Below are 24,689 nucleotides of genomic sequence, written 5' to 3'. Positions count from 1 at the left end.
TAGAGCTGGTTCCAGTGCTCCCGCCACGCAGTCGGAGGTTTAAGATAATGGTTGAATCTTTAGTAATGCCGTATTGCTGGAGAGTTTGTTTGTCCTGCATACTGTATCCTGCATATATAAGATTTTGGTGTTGTGCTGGGGTTCCAAGATATCCCTGGATTTCCTTTTTTAACTCATGAATGCTCATTCTCTGACTGATCCGCATGCAGTGGTGTTTGCCCTCTGTTGATTTTATGAAGATCTGGACCAGATCGGCCTCCATACTGAGTGGATCGGTCTTGTGGGGTTCTCGTTTTGCTGGATCTAGCCAACCGGGAGGAAGTGGCGGCATATTTTGTTCAACCCTCATCTCCGCGGCCATATCCAGCCTGTTCATATCGCCCTTGACTTTTTGCCCGAGTATAACAGGGTGTGTTTGTAGATCTGGGCGTTGACGAGTTATTTCGTCCTCTGCATGTTCGGTTTTACCCTGAGTCCGATGCCCCCAAGCTTGGACTTCGAATAAACCGTTTGGGGGCTGCCAGAAAGTGATAGATCGTGCCCACAGCTTTCCGAGAGGGGGTCGAGGAGTGGACTGCCGGATCTTTTTTCCATCAGCGCAGGCAATACTTCCTGGCCATGGCGTAATCCTCGCTGGGGAGATCGCAGCTACCCATCGTTTTGCTAGCTTGGCCCCAAGGCCGACATCAGTGCTCGCAGATCGAAAACCACCGCTTCCATAATCCCTTAGCAGACCGGATGGGTGCAGAGGAGACGTCAGCCGCATCTCTTTCCACCATGCGCAGACATCTCTGCCTTGCCGGTCTGGATCACCCACGCATGGTAGCTCAGATACCCAGATCTGTGTATGATCAAGTTGTGTTGAAGCGAAGCACCCAGGGTTTTGAGGAAAAAAACCCAGATCCACCATGAGAATGTCGGCCTGCTCCATGAAGGGAGATATTTCCTTCTGCTGTTGAAGTCTTTGATCCGATCCATGTGTATCCTTTCCAGCAGTGAAATCGGGAGAGAACCAAAACGATGACTCGAATTTTGAGATCCCAGCAACCAGATGCCAAGCAGATCCGGGGCCTGGCTGATCTCTGGGGACGGCGGCGGCATAGCATGTTCGTTCTGAAACCCTAGGTGCTCGAAGACCCACCATCGCTCCGTCCTCCTTTTCCCTTCGATTTGAATCTTCTTTTATCTAGTTATAGTTATGTTATATCGTATAGCTTTATGTTATATATATATATATATATATAATTTTTCATTTTGGACTTTTAATTTAGTTAATATTTTATTTAAATACAATAATTTTTTTAAAACAAATTATTATATTTATTATTAAAAAATATTTAAAAGATAAATTTATTTAAATTTAAAATAAAAAATGAAATAAAATTTCTTATTTAATTTAATAGAGGTTTAGCATGAACAACCATATTCATTATGTCAAGCTAAAACTTCTAATTTATTTATTTATTGGTTATAGTTTAATTGTTTTGTTTAGGGACTTTTTTGGAATATTTCTATTATATTTGTTCAAATTTTAAAATATATTTTTAATAACAAAAAAATCATATTTTTTTAAAATTTATTTCACTAAATTCCTTTAAAAAACTTAAAAAAATAAAATAATTAAAAAATAAAGTTTTTACCATAGAAAATATTTATAATGAACATGCTAAACTTATACAACGAAATTAAAAAAAAATAAATGAAAACATAAATTATAGTTTTTTTGGGTGGTTTTCAAGGGTTTTCTTCTTGGTTTTTTGTGGTTTCTATGATTGTTTTTTTTGTAGTTTTTGTATGATAGGTTTATTTTTTATTTTTTATTTTTATTCAAATTAATTTATTTTATTTTCTCCTGGTTTGAGCAAAATGATTTGGGCATGTTGCAACTGGTGTTTTTAATAAGACTCGATGGAACCATACAGCTTGATCGAGCCATAACTTTCCATCGAGCCTCTAACTTGGGTTAGAAAATGGCTCAATTGAGGGTTTGTTTAAACACTCAATTGAGCTATGTTTAAGCGTCTAAACAACTCGATCAAGTGTTTAAAAATTGCTTGATCGAGTGCTTAAAATTGCTTGATTGAGTATTCTTTTTTCACCAAAATAGGCCCTCCCTGTGCCAAAAAGTATAACTCAACTTCATGCACTCACTCAACAACCATTTTGTGAGTAGTTCTAACTTATGTTTTAAAGAACCATCAATCTTTTTAATTAAAAAATTAGTTATTTATATTAGTTTGACAAAATAAATATAATCATTTATACCTCATTAAAATTCCTACATCAGTTGGAATCCACTAAATGATAAAATTTATATTTGAACAATCCATTGATTAAAATGAAATTTGAACATTTTCCATTAATTTAAAAACTATTAAATCTACTTAAAAATACACATCTTTGAATGCTCAAGGTTACAATTTCTACTTGATAGGATTATAAGTTTTGAATTCTAACTAAAACATTTCTTTTAAAAAAATTGTAAAAAACCACCTAAAATAAAAACATTTTAACCATCATTTAACTTATAAAAAATTAATAAAAAAAAAAACCAAACTTAACATAAATAATATATGCAGAGTGGAAAAAATGAAAACAAAAATTAACCACTTTATTGGTATCATGGTTAACTTTGGGCACAAAAAAAACAAAACATCAAAAAACAACTTATCCTTATCATTCTACATTAATCTGCAAAACAAATTATTAAAATTCACAAATAACAACATTTTGGAATCATCTTTATGATCATTTATATATATATATATATATATATAAAATAGATTATGCTGAAATCTAATTTTTCAATATTTATCTCATAGCATCATAATGGTTAGATTTAATAAATTTTTATTTTTTATAAATTAAAAAATATTTTTAAATATATAAAAAATTTAATTTTTTGTTTATTAGATATTCAATATACAAATTTATATTTAAAGTTAAAATTTCTAATAAATATTAATCAAATTTCAAAACAATTTCAATTCTTTTTTTTTCAAAAGGGAGGGGCTAGTTCCCAAGCAGAAGCATTATAGGGCTTTCTTTTTATTACATTTATACATATCAGACAAGCTGATAACTGTCACATCGAAACCATCATTACAACCAGAATATTCGCCATCACATCGCAGCAACACGAAGGGAGTTCGAACACGAAGGGGGGTGCGAGTTAATTTCAACTCTTATATATAGAATTCAATTTTAAAACGAATTATATATATATATATATATATATATATATATATATATGAGTTTTCTAAAGAAATTGAGGAATTGTCTTGACTATAAAAATGGCTGGAATCCCAGTAAATTCTTTTTAAAAAATTTTGCAGTAAGAGTGTTTAAATTATGTTTTGGATGGTGGAAATAGATTCAACACCATCAAAAACTTCTAAAACACCCAAAATATTGAAATTTGACAATTAAAACTTCGATTTAGAAAAATTTCTGTCAAAATTTATCGAGATATAACCAAAATTTCCATAATTTTCAAAGAAAAAAACAATCTAATAAAACTATAACACATATATAATTTTTTTTTTTTTAATCAAACCTACCAAAAAAACAAAAACGTAAACGTTGAAGGGAAGACCACTAACATAATATCACAAAAATATTGAAGGAAACGAATGGCGTAGGCGATTAATGGGAAAAAAATCACAATGCCTGCCATAATATTCCAACGTTTCGTTATCTTCTTGGATACGCATATCACAAAAACAATCAATAAATGAAAAAGCAAAGATGACAAAATTTACTTTGCGGAAACATTACAGAGAAAAAATTGCATTAGATTGAGACTTATCATTATTTTATCACCCCCAGATCCGTGCAAGCTGGTCTTTATTAACGAATGGTGAACAGTGGAATTCACAAGGCGTCTGAGAACCATCAAATTTACTGTACTTAGTCAATAGCAGTACCATCCAAATTTGCATAATTATAATTAAAAAATTACTCAGTCAGAAATCGTACTCACAAAATTTTTGAATATATATTTAGAATTACTTAGTCAATAACAGTACTATCAAAATTTGAATAATTATAATTAAAAAACAAATTACTCATTCAATAATCGTATTCACAAAATATTTGAATATATCTTTTGAAAGCTGTAGTTTAATTAGCTTGTTTTTTTATTGAATTGCGACTTCTGTGATCCGTATTAATTTGTTGAGGAATTTTCGGCAAAAATCATGAAGATTCCTCAACAAATTGTTTTTTTTGTTTGGGAAGTTATAGAAGTTCTTGTCATATTTTGAAAAAAAATGGTAAAGATTTTTGTAAATTTAAGTAAAAGCTGTTAAATTTTATAATTTTAGGTGCTTAAAAAGTTTTTGATGGCGCTGAATCCATTTTCACCGTAAAAATATGATTTAAACACTGTCTCCATAAAATCTTTTAATTTTTTTTTACCAAAATTCCAACCATTTTTAATCGTCCAAACAATTCCTCGACTTCAATTCCATTTAAAAATACAATACTATATTTTACACAATCAATAACTGTAACCACACATTTTTTTGAATATATATATATGATCTATCGGATTCGAATCGTGTTGGACACTCAATTTCGAAAATGACTTGAAATGGGTCGAATCATGTGTTGTGGATAAGATACATGCACTGCATTGACAAAACGTTGCGAAGAAAATCAAAATGCAAATTGCAGCCATCCCATCTGATTTGATGTTTTCTAGAAAAAAAGTCAATATGAATAGTATTAAGGATAAAGTTTCTAGAATGTGAGGTTTTTAAGGGTTAAGATTGAAGCATTAATATACTCGAATACCTATCTCCAGTTTACGCTGTTCGTGATCGAGACCAGACCCAGAGAGAGTAGGCTTATCAAAATCCAGAACCTATGAATCTAGACCCATAGCAGCACTAGTACCAGTAGTCTCATAGGCATCATCTTAGCCAGATCGATAGGCAGATTCGTACCTTCGTGGTCCAGAGCCATACCCTTTTGCATCCCTTGTCCCAGTTTCATCCACCATTGTTATTCAAGAAAATCATGCCGCTATAATAATAAGAGAAAAACTTCATTTCTATCGCCCACCATTATTATTCAAAAAAAAATTATACGCTGTGATTGTAAGAGATAAACTTCACTCTTACCAGATGCTTCAAAGTATTAAAAAATTAATCTATTTATCTTTACTTAAAAAACAAACTCTTAATCAAGCAAAAAGACTTTTTAATACATGGATCATACCCAAAATTAAATATATACGACAGAGAATTAAGTAAATTTCCATTTATTTACACGTAAACCATCACATCCCTCTGTGAAAAGTAAGGCGGTTTATGTCGAATTTATGGACCGAATAAATTCACATATTGTAATGACCTGAAGGCTGCAGAGATCAAAGAGTAAGCTTTCTTTCCCCACACATGTGAGCATGCAGACAATGACACTGATGCAGCCACGCGTCCCTTACAGAAAGGGATGTTGTGAAGTATTGTGGAATATAAGGAAGCAGACAAAACTGTCTCAGTACATTAGGAGCCGAATTTTGAAGCCGACCCTTGAAGGAAAATGATAAGTAGCACTGCAGAGTAGCATTGCAGGCCAAGTTAGTTCATACAAAGGTAATGTGCAATTTCTACACTGTCAACTCCATATGATTTGCTTTGCTTAGTAAAGAAACGATAACATTTTCAGTATTCAGCACAAGAGACCATTTGGGGAGATCAACTGTTCAAGGAAATAGCCAAGCTCTACTGCAGGCTAAGTTCTCACATTCAAAGGTAAATTAAGACTGCCCATATTCTTAATTCCAGATGAATTTTCAAGGCCATGATAACCCATTTTCAGTATTCAATCCATTTTAGACCATTTGGGGAGATCGACCCTGCAAGGAAAACACCAAGCTCTACTGTAAGCGAAGTTGTCGCATGCAAAGGTAATTAACAGTGCCCACATTCTAAATTCCATGTGGTTTCTTTAGTAAGGGAAGGATAATCCATTTTCAGTGTTCAATCCATTTTCAGTGCTCAGACGCACAAGAAACCATTTGAAGATCAGATTGATCCTTCAAGGAATATGGCAAGTTCTACTGCAGGCCAAGTTATCACTTGCAAAGGTGATTATCACTCCCCACATTCCAAAAGTTTCCATATGATTTGTGTATTAAGGAAATCATATTCCGATTTCAGTATTCAGCACAGTGAATGTATATAGCTTAATTTCTAGTTGTTACATATTATATGGCTCCAATTATATAGATGCTACTCTTGTTTTCAATCATTTATAAATGGGCATTAGAAAAATATTACGTAGTTCAGGCTTTTATGGATTTTTCTTATGGCATCCTGGAAATGTATCTATTATTCTGAAATCGTCCTTAGTATCCCACATCAAGGATTGGTCGTTATTCAGTGGCATATAATCAATCCTCCTTGGTATCCCACATCAAGGATTGGTCGGTATGAGTGGCATATAATCCCAACATTCCATGATACTTAATTCAGTGGCGAACATTCCATGATACTTAATTCAGTGGCATATAAGCCCAATATTCCATGATCCTTGAGCCAACAGGGGGGCTACAAGTGGGTAATCCTTGCCATTAATATCCTGCATATGCCATGATCCTTATCTCATACATACTATAATCTTTAGATTGGTGCCTTCTATTAATACCACAAGTAGGATATCAGAAAAGACAATCACGGGGGATCACAAAGGAGTGGTGTCTCTTACTAATACTCAATTTTATGAACTTTATATAATACCCAATCCTTGTAAACATTATAATATCAAATCCTTTACCCCAGTGGGTACAGCTTAGTGCCTTCTACTAATGCCATGATCTTTACGCACAATATACCAATGGGGCACCTCGGGTCCTCCCACTACTACCTCCTATATACCATGATCCTTGTGGAAGCAGCCATAAGGGAGCTGTGTACTTATGGCTGTGCTTCATACTAATAACATGATCCTTATGCAGCTCCCTACTAATACCATGATCCTCCCTACTAATACCATGATCCTTAGGTCAATGAGGCAGTTTGGGACCTCCAACTAATACCCCAATATTTTATGATCCTGCCCAATAGAAAAACAATCACAAGGGAGTGGTGCCCCATAATAATATCATATCCTTATAAACCTCCCTGTAATAATATCAAATCCTTATAAACCTGATGCCAATGAGGGCAGTTTGGTTCTTCCGTACTAATTAGTAATAGCCCCAATATAGTATATCATAATCCTTCCCCGTGAGAGCAGCCAACTTGAGAGCGTCCCACTAAAAACCCCAATATATTATGATCACTTCCCATGGGAGCATCAACAAGGGACTGGTACCTCTAATTAATACTATAATCTTCGGTTCTTTTTACCAATACCCCCACTATTTTATGGTCATTCCCAAGGAACAACCACAAGGGACTTGTGCTTCCTAATAATAAAATGATACTAATGATACTTACGAACCTTATGCCAATGTGATAAACTAGGTGTTTCTTATGAATGGTCCTAATCCAACAAATCCCTTGCCAACGGGAGCAGGTACAATGGAGTTGTGCCTCCTACTAATACTATAACATTCCCCTAATAGGGGACTCTTGGGGTTTCCTACAAATACCTCAATATACCATGATTCTTCTCAATGGGAGCAGCCATAATAGGGGAATCTTGGTGTCTCCTACAAATACCCCAATATACCATGATTCTTCTCAATGGGAGCACTTACCATGATTCTTCTCAATGGGAGCAGCCATAATAGGGGAATCTTGGTGTCTCCTACAAATACCCCAATATACCATGATTCTTCTCATTCTTCTCAATGGGGGGCACTTCTAATGGGAGCAGCCATAAGAATGCTAATGGGGGAATCTTCGTGTCTCCTACAAATACCCCCAATTTATGATTCTTCTCAATGCTAATAGGGGAATCTTCGTGTCTCCTACAAATACCCCCAATTTATGATTCTTCTCAATGGGAACAGCCATAAGAATGCTAATCATGATTCTTCTCAATGGGCCAGCCAGCTTGGTGTGGTGTTGCCAACCCCAAATATGCCATGCTCCTTCTCAATGGGAATAGCCACAAGGGAGTGGTGCCACCTACTAATATCATGCTCCCTACCAATACTCCCATTCTCCCAATATCCCAATATGCAATAATCCTTCCCAATCAAAGGAGTGGTGCTTCCAACTAGTACTATGATCCTTGTGCCAATGGGGATGCTTGCTGTATTTTATTAATGGCCTCAATATACCGTGATCCTTCCTAATGGGACTAGACATGAAGAAGTCGTGCCTCTTACTAATACCATGATCATTATTATCCTTTTGGCAGTGGCAAGCAAGTGGTGCCTCATACTAGCATAATGGTTGGTTGGTAAACCTTTTTGATATCCTTAAAATACCTGAGGGGGCAGTATCCTATGGTAATACTTGCAGTATACTATGATTCTTATATCCTTATGCCAATGTTTGCAGCAACAAGGGACTGGAAGTGAGTGGTGCCTCCATAGTCCTAATGATCCTCCTTTAAATAAACATAAGGACTGGTATCTCCTTTTAATATTCCTAATAGACCATGACCCTCGGGACCTTATGTCCTTATCACAAATGGGAGCAGTCACAAGGAAGTGATGCCTCTTACCAACATAATGGTTGTATGGTTACTCATAAAAACCATTAAGCTTCCTCTATATCCTTAAATTGCTAATAAATATTGATAAGCTTCAAACGAGGAATGAACATCAGAAGAATTATAAATACTTTGGGCTAATAAATATTGATAAGCTTCAAACGAGGAATGAACATCAGAAGAATTATAAATACTTTTTGGGCTATTTAGGAAGTGAAGGTGCTGAAATTTTTCTGCCACATCAACTCTGATATTGCTAATGATCTTTGTTGTAGTGAAACTTTTCTGCCATGTAAACTCTGATATTTCTAATTATCTTTGTTGTAGCTGCTGTTGGTTGGGGACCTGGTCAGCCTTTGAAGATTGAAAAAGTGGAAGTGGCACCTCCACAAGAAATGGAAGTCAGGATCAAAGTGTGCTACACTGCCTTGTGCCGCACAGACCTTGTTTTTTGGGAAGCAAAGGTAAACTATAAACAGAACTAGCATAGGTAGAATCAATGTAAAGTTTCCATCTTAACTCAGAATCTATTATCAGTACTCGGAATGTAAACTTCCATTTTTTTAACCTCACATGCTATTGAATAAATATTGAGATGCATCGGCGTTGCACTTGTCTTTATTAATCTCTCTTCATCAATCCTTTTCATTCTTAATAGATCCAACTTTAAGAGGTTAAGATGGATCTATGTCACCTTACTCACTTTAACTCTATTATCAGTACTCGAAATGTAAACTTCCATTTTTTTAACCTCACATGCTATTCAATAAATATTGAGATGCATCGGCGTAAATATTGAGATGCATCGGCGTTGCACTTGTCTTTATTAATCTCTCTTCATCAATCCTTTTCATTATTAATAGATCCAACTTTAAGAGGTTAAGATGGATCTATGTCACCTTAGTTCACTTTAAAGAGTTAAAGTGAAAAGATTAAGATGGATTTATGCTAATTTAGATCCATCTTAAACCTTGATCTTTTTAACATCTTTTTAACAACTAGAAGTTTCTGCTTGGATTGTTTTGACTCCTCAAAAGGCTTAGTCGATCTGCGGGTTAAGATGGATGTTTCATTAGTGTTACACACTCAGAGACATACACACATGGACATCTCCTCCACCAGGACCGTGGAGAACTCATCTTTCTTTGGGTGCAGTTAATTTTTCTTGGTGATGAAATGTCTATTACTAACAACTAGAGGTTTCTGCTTGGATTGTTTTGACTCCTCAAAAGGCTTAGTCGATCTTGGGGTTAAGATGGATGTTTCATTAGTGTTACACACTCAGAGACATACACACATGGACATCTCCTCCACCAGGACCGTGGAGAACTCATCTTTCTTTGGGTGCAATTATTTTTTCTTGGTGATGAAATGTCTATTACTGCTCTGGTTGCAGGGTCAAACGCCTCTCTTTCCCCGCATCTTTGGACATGAAGCAGCTGGGTATTCACTCTGTTTTTTCCTATGACAATAATTATTAGGTCATAATTATTCAATCATAGCATTTCACGGGAAAATTTTCGTGTGATTGATTGCCTGCTAATTCTGGCAATTGTTGACACAGAGTTGTTGAAAGTGTTGGAGAAGGGGTAACTGACCTCAAGCCGGGTGACAGTGTGCTTCCTGTATTTACTGGAGAATGCAAGGAATGCAGACACTGCAAGTCAGAAGAGAGCAACATGTGTGATCTGCTAAGAATTAATACTGAGAGAGGGGTCATGATAAGTGATGGAAAGTCAAGGTTTTCCATCAATGGAAAGCCAATTTACCACTTCCTTGGTACATCGACTTTCAGCGAGTACACTGTTGTGCATGTTGGTTGTGTTGCCAAAATTAATCCGAAGGCTCCTCTTAGCAAAGTCTGTATTCTAAGCTGTGGTGTCTCTACAGGTAAAGTACTTTCTGATATTTTTGTACCAGATTTTTTTTAATATTTTATTTTATTTCGAATTTTCTTAGAGAAAACGCCCTCCGAATTTTTAATATCAGCAATATTTAGGACTATAGTTGCCCATATACACTAAGCAGTTACATAGATTGTCTAAAAATCCCAGATGATAGTATCTCTTCTTATGTTAAAACAAACCTCAAGACCTCACTTTTAAGCTGGATAGCACAACTTTTTATTACCCTTTTACATTGGTAAAAGGATTCTTGAGAATGATAACGGAGGGACTTAGTTAAGATTCTCTGGTTGGTTAATCAATCCGTGATCTTATTTGGAGGCCTTTATACATGTCTGAACTCCCATCCATCGAGATTCAAAACACTTTTTTCGCTTCTTGTATTGAAGAGACCTTGTTGCCCACCTCCCACCAGCAGTTAAATATTTTCCCATTGCTATTGGTTATAATAAGTCTCTATTCCCGATAGAAAATCACCATTTTGAGTTTTGCATCCTTTCCTTGCTATGCCCAAATACGATGCCTTCCATCTTTGCCTGATTTTGAAAAACTTGGCTTACAGTCTTCCAATGTAACCATGCACATCTCTAAACCCCATGTCCAGCTTCCTCAGTGTTGCCCTGAGCAATATGGCCTGCCCTTGTATATCGTTCACTCTGGTTGATTGTTTTAGATTTGTTATCCAAAAACTTGCCTAACATAAGTGGAATGTGACCATGTTTATCTCTAAACACTCCCCTGCCCTTGCAAGGCTTGGGTTACCCTTTGGATGCTCCATTAATATTGAATTTAAAGCATGCCTAACGTTCCTCCATTGTGACCATGTTCATCTTTGAACCTCCAATGTCCCTTCCCCAGGGCTGGTCTGTGGAAGGCATGGCTTGCCCTTGGATGCCCTCCATCTCTGCTTGATTGTTAGATATGGATTCCAATATGTTGGCTAAAATCTGTGTAATGTGATCAAGCTCGTTTCTAAACATTCCCCTGCCTATGCATTGCCTGGTTTGCTCCTGGATGCTCCATCAAAGATGGATTTAACCCATGATGACTGACTTCGAGTTTGCAATCTGCCTTTCTTAGCCCCCCGTCTGCTCACGGAAAAATTACTTACTGGACTTGTTGAAGGTATAAGTAATTTCAAGATGATAATGAAGAAATACTTGACATAGTTGAAATTGTATAATGTTCTACAAAGTGGATAATTCAATTCTCAGGAAGTGTTGTTGGTTGCACTGAATAAAATTAACCATGATGGTTTCCTTGATTGGATTGTTGTAAAAAAACATTTTTGTTGTGGAAACAGGGATGGGTGCTACTTTGAATGTGGGCAAACCAAAGAAGGGTTCGACAGTAGCAATATTCGGCCTAGGCAGTGTTGGGCTTGGTGTAAGTACCAGTAACAATGGTTTCGCCCCTTTTTCTTGGTCCATGTGTATACAAATTAGTATATACAGTAGGTTTAAAGTTTGTAAACTTATGTTTTAAGGATTCTCATTAGTTCACTGTTCGGCCCACAAGCCTGCATTTTCTTTGGGATCAATGTACAGAGTATATATATATGTGTGTTTTTTCTCTGATCCTTCTGAATTACACAGGCGGCCGAAGGCGCAAGAATTGCAGGAGCTTCTCGAATAATTGGAATCGATTTAAACAGTGACAGATATGAACAAGGTTGTATACTGTCCCATTTCCATTATTGGATAATCTGTGTAGAGATATTGAGTGTAAAAATGTCTTTCTAATTCGTTGTCTGAATCGTTTCTTGTAATCTTTCGTTTCCCAGCGAAACTATTTGGCGTAACGGAATTTATAAACCCTAAAGACTACGAAAAGCCCGTTCAAGAGGTATGTTGAGCCGCCTACAATTACGTCCGATTTCTGTCATTCAAATGGGAATATGTTTTAACACATGGAATAGTTGCCTCACTTACGAAGCGAGGTACTTGGTGGTCTGGGTGGGGAATGATGTTCCTGTGTCATGGGATAGATCCATTTTAACCTCGTTGAAGGGAACACAGAGGGTTTTCATACTTAATATTTTAATAATAATCAGATTCATTTTAACTACAGATTGTTGCAGGGAGAGAACACAGAGGGTTTTCATATTTAATATTATAATAATAATAATAATCAGATTCATTTTTTTAATTACAGACTTATTTTTTTGGAGGTACAAATTAAATCTATTTTATCCATAGTTACGATGAATCTATATTAGTTTTTTCTCTCTACACACTATTTATAATTTTTCATTGTTTAAATAACATTTTTATCCATAGTTACGATGAATCTATATTAGTTTTTTCTCTCTACACACTATTTATAATTTTTCATTGTTTAAATAACATTTTTGAATGCTTAAATGATTCAATGCCTTGAAAATCCCCTTAACTACTCTGATTATGTAGACTACTTAAATTTACAATTACAACAACTCTCTTTTAAATTTTAAACAAAATCAACAAAAAGACGAAAATTTAAAATAGTGAAACTGCTTCAAATATTTTGCCATAACAACTTATTTTTTCAGTTACTTGATGTAATATATATAGTTTCTTTATGTATGTCTTTTTAGGTTTAGTAGTCAAATAGTTGGGGTCTTAAATGATTCAATGCCTTGAAAATCCCCTTAAATCCCCTTAACTACTCTGATTATGTAGACTACATAATTTAAATTTACAATTACAACAACTCTATTAAATTTTAAACAAAATCAAGAAAAAGATGAAATTTTAAAATAGTGAAACTGCTTCAAATATTTTGCCATAACAATTTATTTTTTCAATTACTTGATATAATATATATAGTTTCTTTATGTATGTCTCTTTAGGCTTAGCAGTCAAATCGTTGGGGTATTTTTTCAATTGCTTGATATAATATATATAGTTTCTTTATGTATGTCTCTTTAGGCTTAGCAGTCAAATCGTTGGGGTCTTCACTGTGTGGAGGTGGGTCCCTTGTCCCACAAATAAAGAGTCTCATACACCAATTTTATTTGATAAAGGGTCTCATACATCAATTTGGTGTTTAGCGTGGCTGCAACCTTAAAATTAGATAATAATAATGATAATATGTATAAAAACTACAAATATAAAATGCTGAGATTAATAATAATAATAATATCCATTTTTAAGGTCACAGCTAAGCCACACCAAATTGGTGTATGAGACCCCCTTGTTTGTGGGACAAGGGACCCACCTCCGCGCAACTATTTGACTGCTAAGTCTACGAAGGCATACATATTCTACCCTCCTCTGGTTTTGAACCTGAGACCTCTTAAGAGGAAACACATATTCTTAACAAATACATAACAATTTATTTTTTTCAATTATTTTATATATATATATATATATTTTGAAATATTATATTTTTAAAATGTTTTATTTATGGATTAAATTGTCTGCTCTAAAATGTTTTTAAGTAATTTAAATACATATTACATAGCCTTGGCCTTGCATATTGAAATTTTTTTCTTAATTTTTATTATCATTTTATTTTTATAAAACATTGATATTGAAATAAATGAGTTAATATGAATATTTAGATAGTTTATTTCAAATCTTAAATTAAGATATATTTTTTATATATTTCACTGAGACTACAAACACATAACCATTTATTTTTTTCAATTAATATATATATATATATATATATAATTTACGGATTATTTATTTTTTTCAATTATTATATATATATATATATATATATATATTATTTATATATATTATTTTTAAAATGTTTTATTTACGGATCACTAAAATGTTTTCTAAGTAATTTAAATACATATTACATAACCTTGATCTTGCAAATTGAAATTTTTTCTTAATTTTTATTTATCATTTTATTTTATATAGAACATTGATATTGAAATAAAAATGGTTTTTTTTTGTTTTTCCTTTCTTTTGGCTTTCTTTTGAAAGAATGAAATTCAATTTGTAAGAATTTTAAAAGGATTCAACTTCCTCGAAACTGGAATGCCTCTGGGGGCGCGACACTGGTAAGAGCTAGGGTTACAAGATTATTCAGGAGTTGAACACCATGGAGGGGCGCAAAGGGGGGAGCTCCACTCCCTCCTACAATCAAGCAGTAGATGGTCGAGGTAAGAAGCCGATGGAAACTGCTAGAGGTCTTTCAGGAGAAGGAAAAAAGAACATTGACGAGGCACAGGATTTGACCAATTCAAGGGAGGGCAATAGATTAAAAGAAAATGAGGAAGAGGACAAGAGACAGGAAGCAGCAAACAAAACACCAAAGGGCCCATGTAAACCTAAGGTTGAGGTCACACTTAGAGTAGTTTTAAATGATCCTGTATTGCAGGCGCACAAGGATCACATGCGGACCTATGCTATCATTTGTAAATTCATGGGATTATGGCCCACCGAGAAGGCGCTACAGGCGTGGATTAAATACCACTGGAAACCTAAAGGAGGCATAGACCTACATCTTGGATCAAAAGGTTTCTTCACGGTAGTTTTTACAAATATAAAGGACAAAGACAGGGTGTTTGAAGGAGGGCCCTACTTCTATGTAGCTGCAGACCTGTATATGCGGCCTTGGATGATGAATTTTGTACTGGAACGCGAGACTTTCACTTTGGTCCCAGTCTGGGTAAGACTCTATTCCCTACTTCTAGATTACTGGCAAACTAAATCTTTATCTGCAATAGGAAATAAATTAGGGCGTTTTGTCAAAGCATCTGAGGCAACCAGAAGGGGAAAATACACTTCCTTCGCCCGAATATGTGTGGAGATGGATCTCTCTGGAGCTCTACTGGATGAGGTCATCTTGGAAGTTTTCAATGAAGAATGGGTGCAAACAGTGGATTATGAGCATATTCCTTTCAAATGTCTAAGGTGATGAGCATGGTCACCTTTTTAAAGAGTGCCCTCTTAGTAAGATAGAAACCAAAAGTAAACCTACCACAGTGAAAGACACTAAAAGCTTTCACAAAGTGGGATACAGAGGAAAGGGGGGTAAAAGGGGGCCAAAGAAAAATCAAACAGAGGGGAAACAGGCCAGTCCGAACACGTTCCAAGTACTAGAAGAAGAGGAAGAGACAACAAAGGTAGATCAGGAAATGGAGGGCAGCCCAGGGGAAAAGGATAAGGAAGAAAATAGTGTGAAAACATAGGATATCTATAAACAGAAAGGGACTATGCTGAACAACAGGGAACTGGAAATGGACCAAGAAATGACCCCGAGTGAGATGGAAATGGAGGATCATGAACTGCAGGATATTCTTGATAGAGAACACCTAGATCTGGAAGGATTCTTGAAATAGGGGACCATGGGAGGGGTTGACCTCAAGAAGAGTTTAACAGAGTGCAGCAGTTGTTCCTATGGAGAACTCAGGCTAACGAGCTGAAAGGACAAAGAAACACTGAAAGGCAGGGCAACAAAGGGGTGAAAATTATGAAAACCACACCAGGACTAGCTCCCAGAAATCCAGGAAGGAAAAGGGGCAGAAAAAAGCAAAATGAGTTATTGATGGAATGTGGAAAACTAATGATAGATTTAGGTAAGATGAAATATCTAACCAGCTACTCCTTTACAAATATTTCATAATGAAGTTAACTTCTTGGAATATCAGAGGTCTAGGAAGTAAAAGGAAACAAAGGATACTCAACAATAGAATGAAACAAGAAGCTCCGGACATGATCTTTATCCAGGAAACTAAATGTTCCATTCAAAAAATAAAGGAAATACACAGTAAATGGCTCAATCAATATGAGTTTCTAGAGGTCAAAGCAGACAAAACAGTAAGAGGTATCCTCACTTTTGGAACCCCCAAAAGATTGGCATAATAGATGCTGAGGCATCTAGGAATTATTTATCAGTGGTTATTCAGCCTGTGGAAGACAGGGAGATGTATTTAATTACAAATGTTTATGGCCCTCAAAGACTTGATGATAAACTCAAGCTTCTATATTCTCTTGTGGAACTAAGAGATAGACATGCAGAAATACCATGGATAATGGGTGGGGACTTTAACATGATCAAATCCCTTACGGAGAAAAAATATGGGACCCGAACTTTAAGCAAAGATTCTATAGCATTTAAGAATTTTCTAAACAATATGAAGCTAGCTGACACAGATACGAGTAATGGCCTCTTTACATGGAACAATAAGAGAGGAGGAGAGTCTCAAGTAGCCTCAAAGTTAGACAGATTCCTTATCTCAGAGGACCTCATGCTCATAGGCATGGATATGACAGTGAGAATTCTCCCCTTCGGTGGCTCGGACCATTGGCCTGTCCAACTTGAGGTTCAGGGCATTGGCACCCCCAAGAATAGACCTTTTAGATTTGAGAATATCTGGCTCACCCACCCAGATTTTATTAGCAACATTGCAAAATGGTGGACAGAGGATCTGCAGATTCAGGGTACGAGAATGTTTCTACTACACAAATGACTGAAACATATCAAGCTCAGACTCAAAGATTGGAACAAGAATGAGTTTGGCAATATTTTTGAAATGAAAAAAGCTGTCGAAGGTAAAATGCAGGAACTCAATCAAGCCCTAATCACGGATGGCTTTGACAGGGAAAGAAATGATCAAGCCACCAAGCTTCATCAGGACTGGGAGAACTTATGCAAACAAGAGGAGATATTTTGGAGACAAAAATCAAGAGTTCAATGGCTAAAAGAAGGGGAAAGAAACACAAGGTGTTTCCACAGATCCACAATGGAGAACAGGTCGCATAACAGGATCTCAACGATCAAGGACTCCGGAGGTCAATTACTCAATACCCATGAAGACATAGAAGCTGTGTTGGTTTAGCACTTTCGAAGTATCGCAGAAGAGTCCATCTTAAATAGAGCTCATTTTATCAGGGACTTCACTAAGCATATTCCTAAACTAGTAACAAGAGAAGATAATTACAATCTCAATAGACCAGTGAATGAAGAGGTTAGTGATGTTATCAAAGAAATGCAGAATGGAAAAGCGCCAGGCCTTGATGGTTTCAATGTCGATTTCTTTAAAGCTTGCTGGAACATTGTCAAGCAAGATATTTTGAATGTTGTGGAGGACTCCAGGATGAATAGAACCATTCTGAAGGTGCTCAATACATCCTTCATCTCTCTGATCCCCAAACAAGACAATGCTCTGACTCCAGACAGATTCAGACCCATAGCTTTGTGCAATGTGGTGTACAAGATAATATCCAAAGTAATTGCCAACAGACTCAAACCCCTTCTTCCCACTCTGGTTTCTGTGGAGCAAACAGGATATGTGGAGGGCAGACAAATTCTCAATAACATCATTCAAGCGCATGAGGTGGTACATTCATTGTTAGGTAATGGGAAGGCAGGAATGATTATGCAATTGGACCTAGCCAAAGCTTATGACAAGTTGAATTGGACCTACATCAGGAAGGTCCTTCTAGCCTTTGGATTTGACCACAACTGGGTAAGGTGGGTTATGGCCCTGGTGACTTCATCTAGTTTTTCAATTCTGGTTAATGGTTCTCCATCTAAGACTTTTAAACCTTCAAGAGGCCTCAGGCAGGGAGATCCTCTCTCCCCCTTTCTCTTTATCCTCACCCTCGACCGGGCCGCCATCGAAAGATGTGAAAACCTCCGCCAAAGCATATATTCTCTATGTCATTATGCATGAATGAATTATATATGTTTGTTCGTATTTGCTTTTATGAGGGCTCGAAGGAATGGTTTGAAGCTGTAAAACAAGCTGAACCCACAAGGCAAGTCTTAGCTGCCTTAGAACTGCCCTGGTTCAGATGGCTACATAGAATACAGATACCTTCCTTATGATGGAAGGACTTGGTCGATCTATCAAGCATGCCAAAGAAGTGGGTGTTATCCAGGGTCTCAAACTCTCTGAGACTGGGCAAGCTTTGACCCATCAACAATTTGTTGATAATACCATGCTTTAGGGCATCCCCACGGTCAAAGAGGTGCTAGCTTATAAACAAATCCTGAGTGACTTTTCCATGGCAGCGGGTACAGAGGTAAGCCTCTCCAAATCTAAGATTTTCTTCTTTAATACTAATATTGCTATTCAGCGGAATATCTCCAGAATTCTGGGCTTTCAAAGAGATGTGCTACCTTCCAAATACTTGGGAGTTCCACTAACTGACAAACCTCTGCACAAGAGTATTTGGGAGCTAGTGATTAACAAGATGTAGGACAAGACCCAGAAATGGACAATTAGATCTTTGAACTTGGCAGGTCGATTGGTGCTTACAAAAGCTGTCCTTCAATCAATCCCCATCTTTTTGCTTTTAGCCCTTCCAGCTCCAAAAGGATTATTGCATCAATTTAGAATCATTCAAAGAGACTTTTTTTGGGGTAAGGGGGAGGAGAAAAAGAAATGGGCCTTGGTAGCCTGGGATACTATTTGCAGACCTAAAAACCATAGAGGTCTTGGTATGGATGATCCAAAAGTGTTAAACAAAGTTTTAGGGGCAAAATTATGGTGGAGATGGGTAAAAGATCCAGAGGCTCAGTGGGCTCGTATTTGGAAGGACAAATATGTTAACAATTGGCAAAACAATGACCACATAAGGATGTCTGGCATCATAAAAGGCTCCTACATCTAGAATAAAGCATGGGAGAATAGAAGCATAGTTCAAAAAAATAGTTTCTGGGAAATCAGAGTGGGAGATCTAGCATTGTTTTGGGAGGATAAATGGCAACAAGAACCTATACTGCTAAGAGAGGACTTTGTGGATCTCAAAAATGACACTGACACCAAAGGGCTACTTAGAATATGGAATACAGGGATGACAGCCCCTTGAAAGCAAAAGTTGATGCACTTCTAACAATGTTGGACCAAAGGAAAATACTGGTATCAGAGGATCATGACCAACTTAGATGGGACAATAATAATGAAGGTACCTTTAATCTTAAGGAGGCAAAGCGCTTAATCCTGGAGCTTGATTCTAATGAACCAGATAGGGTTTGGTAGAATCTATGGAGGCACCAAGGATGGATGAAAACCAAACTTTTCATGTGGCTAGTTTATCATAAGAAAATTCTTACTTGGGAGAACATTCGGAAGAGGGGTGTTATGGGACCATCTAGATGCCAGCTTTGTGAGTCTCAAGAAGAAACGATGGAGCACCTACTCAATACCTGCATATTCACCTCCAAATTGTGGGACGCTTTTGCCTTCATTTTCAGAAAGACAGACAGGGACAGAGGGAGCATCACCAATACCCTTAATAATTGGAGAGGAAACTTCTATGAGTATGAAATAATCAGCGAAGCTTAGGCTTTAACCCCAAGCTTCATAATATGGAATGTTTGGAAAGAAAGGAACAACAAATTCTTCAAAAACAAAAAAAGTTCCTACGAGAGCATCATGGCTCAGATCTTAAGTCAGATTAAGGAGACGGTGGGAACTTTAATGCAAAATTTTCCAAACCCCCCCAGAAGCTGATGTGCAGATACTTCTTCAGTTGGGTATGCAAGGGCTTATTCCTCGGGGCATGGACACGAAGGTAAAGAAACTGGTCACTGAGAAAGACTTCTGGCATCCTCCCCCTCAGGGTTTCATGAAATTCAACATAGATGGAGCCTCAAAAGGCAATCCGGGTATTGCTGGTTATGGTGGGGTGTTAAGGGATGAAAATGGTTGCGTCCATTTCATTTTTCATTGCCATCTGGGTAGAGCCACAAACAATATGGCAGAGCTAATAGCACTAGAACAATGTTTAGAAATCCTGAAGCAGGACAACCTTCAGAACATCATAATTCACGCTGACTTTGAGCTAATCATAAACTCGGTCAAGAGAATCTGTTGTGGTTCGGCGCTGGAAAAGGTCTCAAGACACTAGAGGCTGTTTCAGGTCTTTCAAAGGATACAGTTCCACCTTTTGCACTTGAGAACCGTAAGTTTTACTCATGTGCGAAGGACGGCCAATAAATTGGCAGACATTCTAACTAATAAAGGGGCTCTTTGCACCAAAAGCAGTGTCAAGTTTAGATGGCAAGAGATACCACAGGGTAGTTTGAGGGAGAATTGTCTCAATCAGGGGAATGAGGACCGAACGCTATATCGAAACAGAGTTGGCCAACAGCCGCAGGCACTGGGTCTGGCAAATATGGATCCAATATGAAGTGGTGTTTCCGAGGTGATTTTGCAATGGGGATGCAGGTCTTTGCTAGCTTTCTCAACCCAGGGAAGCGTGAACACATGGGTCTTAGGTGGAAGTTGCTTGGCAGCGAGAGATTCTCGGATGCTCAGACGACGAATATCAAGGGTGGCAAGAAGATTTCCTTCTTCCTTGGAATCAAGCGAATGAGGAGTAGGGGTGATGTGAAGGACCAGAGTCTCGGCTTTCTCAGCCAACATGAAACCCTCCGCATTACTACCCGTGGTGTCAATACCGGCCGTGGGGTGGTTTACGGTTTATCGCGTGCCCTTAAAGCCGGGAGCGGTTTCTCTGAGTTGAGCGCGATTCCACTCACCACTCTACACGTGGCCAAGGTAGGAGAGAGAATACCGCCCTCATCGGGCGGTTATTCTCTGAGCTTCTTGTTCATGCGATATGATCCTCCACCGTTGGATCTGGTGAGGATAATCAACGGCCATGATACGACGTGCATGTTGGTGGGTCCGCCCGTCATGTCAATACTGGCCTTGGGGTGGTTTTTGGTTTATCGTGCGCCCTTAAACCCGGGAGTGGTATCTCTGAGTTGAGCGCGATTCCACTCACCAATCTACACGTGGCCAAGGTAGGAGAGAGAACACCGCCTTCATCGGGCGGTTATTCTCTGGGCTTCTTGTGCGTGCGATATGATCCTCCATTGTTAGATCTGGCGAGGTGAATCAATGGCCATGAAGGCGTGCATGTTGGTGGGTCTGGGTCTTGAAGGGTGCATAGCTTCGCAGTGGGTAAATGGGTGTCTAGGCGGGCGCCTCTCGCATGGCTTATTTTCTCTGTGGAACTAAAATTCTATTTAGCTGGGGGTTACTTTTGCTCTGTTGTTAGGAAGTTTTACCTTAGGCTAAATGGTTTAGCCTTTGGTTGTTTGTACTATATGTAAATTTCTCCTTTTGGATATTTGAATAGAAGGCCCGACTTTTGGATATTTTGAATAGAAGGCACGACTCTTGCATTAGTAAAAAAGAAATAAAAATGTTTTTAAGTAATTTAAATACATATTACATAACCTTGACCATGCAAATTGAAATTTTTTTCTTAATTTTTTATTATCATTTTATTTTATATAAAATATTGATATTGAAATAAATGAGTTAATATGAATATTCAGATAGTTTATTCAAATCTTAAATTAACATATATTTTTTGATACATTTTTCTCACATTTAAAAGTGAAAATATGAAAATATGAGGTCTATTTTTATTTTATTTTTAATTATTTTCTATTTTTTAAAAATTGATATATAATTGTGTTTTTTAACTTGAACATTAAAATATTTCTATTTCGTTTATGTTTGAGAGAGACAAATATTTTTATCACACTTTTATCACACCTGTGTTACAATAATCATAGTTAACTAAGTGAAAGTAGAATTATTAATGAAAAGTAACTAAATATGTATATTTATTTTTGTTTTGAGCAACAACAGAATCACACATTGCCCTCATATTGGGTTGTAGAATAGGCTGTGCAATAATAATTTCCTTTCCGGTTTCAAATTTCAAGGGGACATCTTAATTAAAAGTAACCAAATATGTATATTCATTTTTGTTTTGAACCCCAACAGAATCACACATTGCCCTTATATTGGGTTGTAGAATGTGCTGTGCAATAATAATTTCCTTTTGTTATCACCTCCATTCTGTTTCAAATTTCAGGGGATATCTTTGGCCAGTCTTTTGGGGAGTTTGGCCTGTCTTTTGGGAAGTCCTAAGTCTTGCTAAGTCATAAATTCTTAATATGTTTAGTTTATTCGCTGTCAGTTATACTTTTGATGTTATAGTGGCAACAACTAAGTTTAATATGTTCAATCTTGGGAGTAAAATCATTTAGTTTTAAAAATCACTATCAAATTAATGGAAGTAGAGATACTCTATCCTTACGATGGAAATAGAATTGATGGAAATGGAAATAGTCTATCCCTGTGAAATCTATCATCATTTAGAAAAAAACACATTCTTATCTTTCAAGTCTCAAACTATACCGATGTAAAAGCAAATTAAATGACAAATTAAATAAACCTGAATTTAAGATATTTTAAAATAAAAGTTAGAAGTTAAGAGATTTGTCGTTAAGCAGTTGGAGGTTTGTAATTAGGATTTTATATATCATAGTACTTTGATGCAACTTTAGAGTTAAGGTGGGTTTATATTTATGTATTTGTATCCATTAAAATTAAAATTCAAACATTGTGGATTTACTATCATCAAAAATTTTTACAGGTAATTGCGGAAAAAACTGATGGAGGGGTGGACTGCAGCATCGAATGCACAGGAAATGTGAAGGCCATGATTCAAGCCTTCGAGTCCTGCCATGATGTATTTTCTCTTGGTTCTCTGTGGTTTAAAAGATATTTGTAGTGTCAGTTATAACTTTAAGCTGAATATTTATTCAATCTAACCAACTGGTGTGCAGAACATTTTCTGATCAATGAAAAAGATAATGATCATCATAATTTTATTTTGCAGGGCTGGGGTGTATCCGTTTTAGTGGGAGTCCCTCATGCAGATGCAGTTTTTACAACCAATCCTATAAATTTCCTGAACGAGAGGACTTTGAGGGGAACTTTCTTTGGAAACTATAAGCCTCGTTCTGATTTGCCAGGCCTTGTAGAGATGTATCTGGATAAGGTAAGACTTCAATATGAAAATTTAATGAGTTATGCATTCATTTATTTGGATAGATTTCTCAGAAGAAATGATTCTGTCAAACCCATTATCATATATAGAATTCTATGTTCATGTTTCAAATTTTTTGTTTGCTTATACATGACAGAAGTAATTTATTCTTGGCAGATGTGCTTAGGCTTTTAACTTATCCTTCCTTGATTGGCAATTTGCAGAAACTTGAACTGGATAAATTTATTACTCATGAGGTCTCATTTGCTGATATCAACAAGTCATTTGATTACATGATTAAAGGAGAGAGTCTGAGAACTGTGATTAAAGTGTCTGACTGATTAGAAGGAAAGAGAGTCATGTAAATATTAAGTGGCTGATTAAAGGGGAAAGTACGAGTATTGGCTTTAATAACTGTGAGAAGTATGTATACAGGTGTATTATCTTAAGTTTAAGATCTATGAGTCTGGCATTTAGATCAGTGACAAGTATGCACACGGTTATAATATATTTATAATATGCTATTATTTTGAATTTAAGTATATATTCTATTTTGACTTGAACATAAATATAATATTTGAACTTTCATCTAAGTATGTTGAACTCTGTCAAATTCTTATGTGATTGAAGTGGCTCTTTAAAGGATACAAAGGATGTCATATGGATCTTGGGATTCAGATGAGTGACATGTCCACAGATGCAACATTATTCTGGAATATTTTAAACTTGGAGAATCTCTGGTTTTCATGCGGCTGAGCTGCAATTTTATTATTGGATGTTTTAAACATTAGAGAATTTGGGCCTTTTATATGTTAAATTTATACTAATTTTGCAAAAATGGGAATTGTTGGGACGATAATTGAATGATTTGTGATTAGTATTGTGTGGTTCTTTAGTTGATTATCGTTATGAAGTATTTTGTAAGTTATGAAAATTGAATGATTTGTGATTAGTATTTTGTGGTATATGAAGTATTTTGTAAGTTATGAAATCTGAATTGTTATAAATTTATACTAATTTTGCAAAAATGGGAATTGTATTTTGTAAGTTATGAAATCTGAAGTATTATAAATTTATACTAATTTTGCAAAAATGGGAATTGTTGGGATGATAATTGAATGATTTGTGATTAGTATTTTGCGGTAGTTTAGTTGATTATAGTTATGGAGTATTTTGTAAGTTATGAAATCTGAAGTGTTATAGTTATGGAGTATTTTGTAAGTTATGAAATCTGAAGTATTATAACATTTGAGAGTATTATAAGATTTGAGATTGAAGGATGTAAGTTATGAAATCTGAAGTATTATAAGATTTGAGATTCAAATCTTTCCAGAAGTATTTTTTTTTTTGTAGGTTATGAAATTTGAAGTATTATGTAGGTTATGAAATTTGAAGTATTATATTTTGTAAGTTATGAAAT

General features: G+C 36.1%; 1 protein-coding gene across 2 annotated transcripts; it reads left to right on the top strand.

The window, feature by feature from the left end:
* The first annotated feature begins 5,304 nt into the window (after positions 1-5,304).
* Positions 5,305-23,862, top strand: LOC149140857 (alcohol dehydrogenase 1-like). 2 transcript variants are annotated; one of them, XM_089449238.1, is made up of 12 exons: positions 5,305-5,759; positions 5,844-5,914; positions 5,985-6,094; positions 8,944-9,080; positions 10,013-10,059; positions 10,181-10,506; positions 11,824-11,906; positions 12,116-12,191; positions 12,304-12,365; positions 22,874-22,969; positions 23,120-23,281; positions 23,494-23,862. In XM_089449238.1, the coding sequence occupies exons 2-12, from the start codon at positions 5,907-5,909 to the stop codon at positions 23,608-23,610; spliced, it is 1,224 nt and encodes a 407-aa protein (XP_089305364.1). In that variant the 5' UTR covers positions 5,305-5,759; positions 5,844-5,906; the 3' UTR covers positions 23,611-23,862. The 2 variants fall into 2 exon arrangements, with proteins under 2 accessions (XP_089305364.1, XP_089305365.1); XM_089449239.1 differs by having other exon boundaries at positions 5,674-5,759; positions 6,003-6,094.
* Positions 23,863-24,689: the final 827 nt, after the last annotated feature.

This window comes from Pinus tabuliformis, chromosome X (genome assembly GCF_031772625.1).
Source record: "Pinus tabuliformis cultivar Carrire ecotype Pingquan chromosome X, CPIR1, whole genome shotgun sequence".
In the NCBI taxonomy this organism is placed as follows: domain Eukaryota; kingdom Viridiplantae; phylum Streptophyta; class Pinopsida; order Pinales; family Pinaceae; genus Pinus; species Pinus tabuliformis.
This window is presented reverse-complemented; position numbering and strand designations above follow the sequence as displayed.

Coding starts and splice junctions, on each gene's coding strand:
- LOC149140857 (XM_089449238.1), top strand. Junction 6,095..8,943: donor CCAAGTTATCACTTGCAAAG/GTGATTATCACT, acceptor TCTTTGTTGTAG/CTGCTGTTGGTTGGGGACCT. Junction 12,192..12,303: donor CAGTGACAGATATGAACAAG/GTTGTATACTGT, acceptor TTCGTTTCCCAG/CGAAACTATTTGGCGTAACG.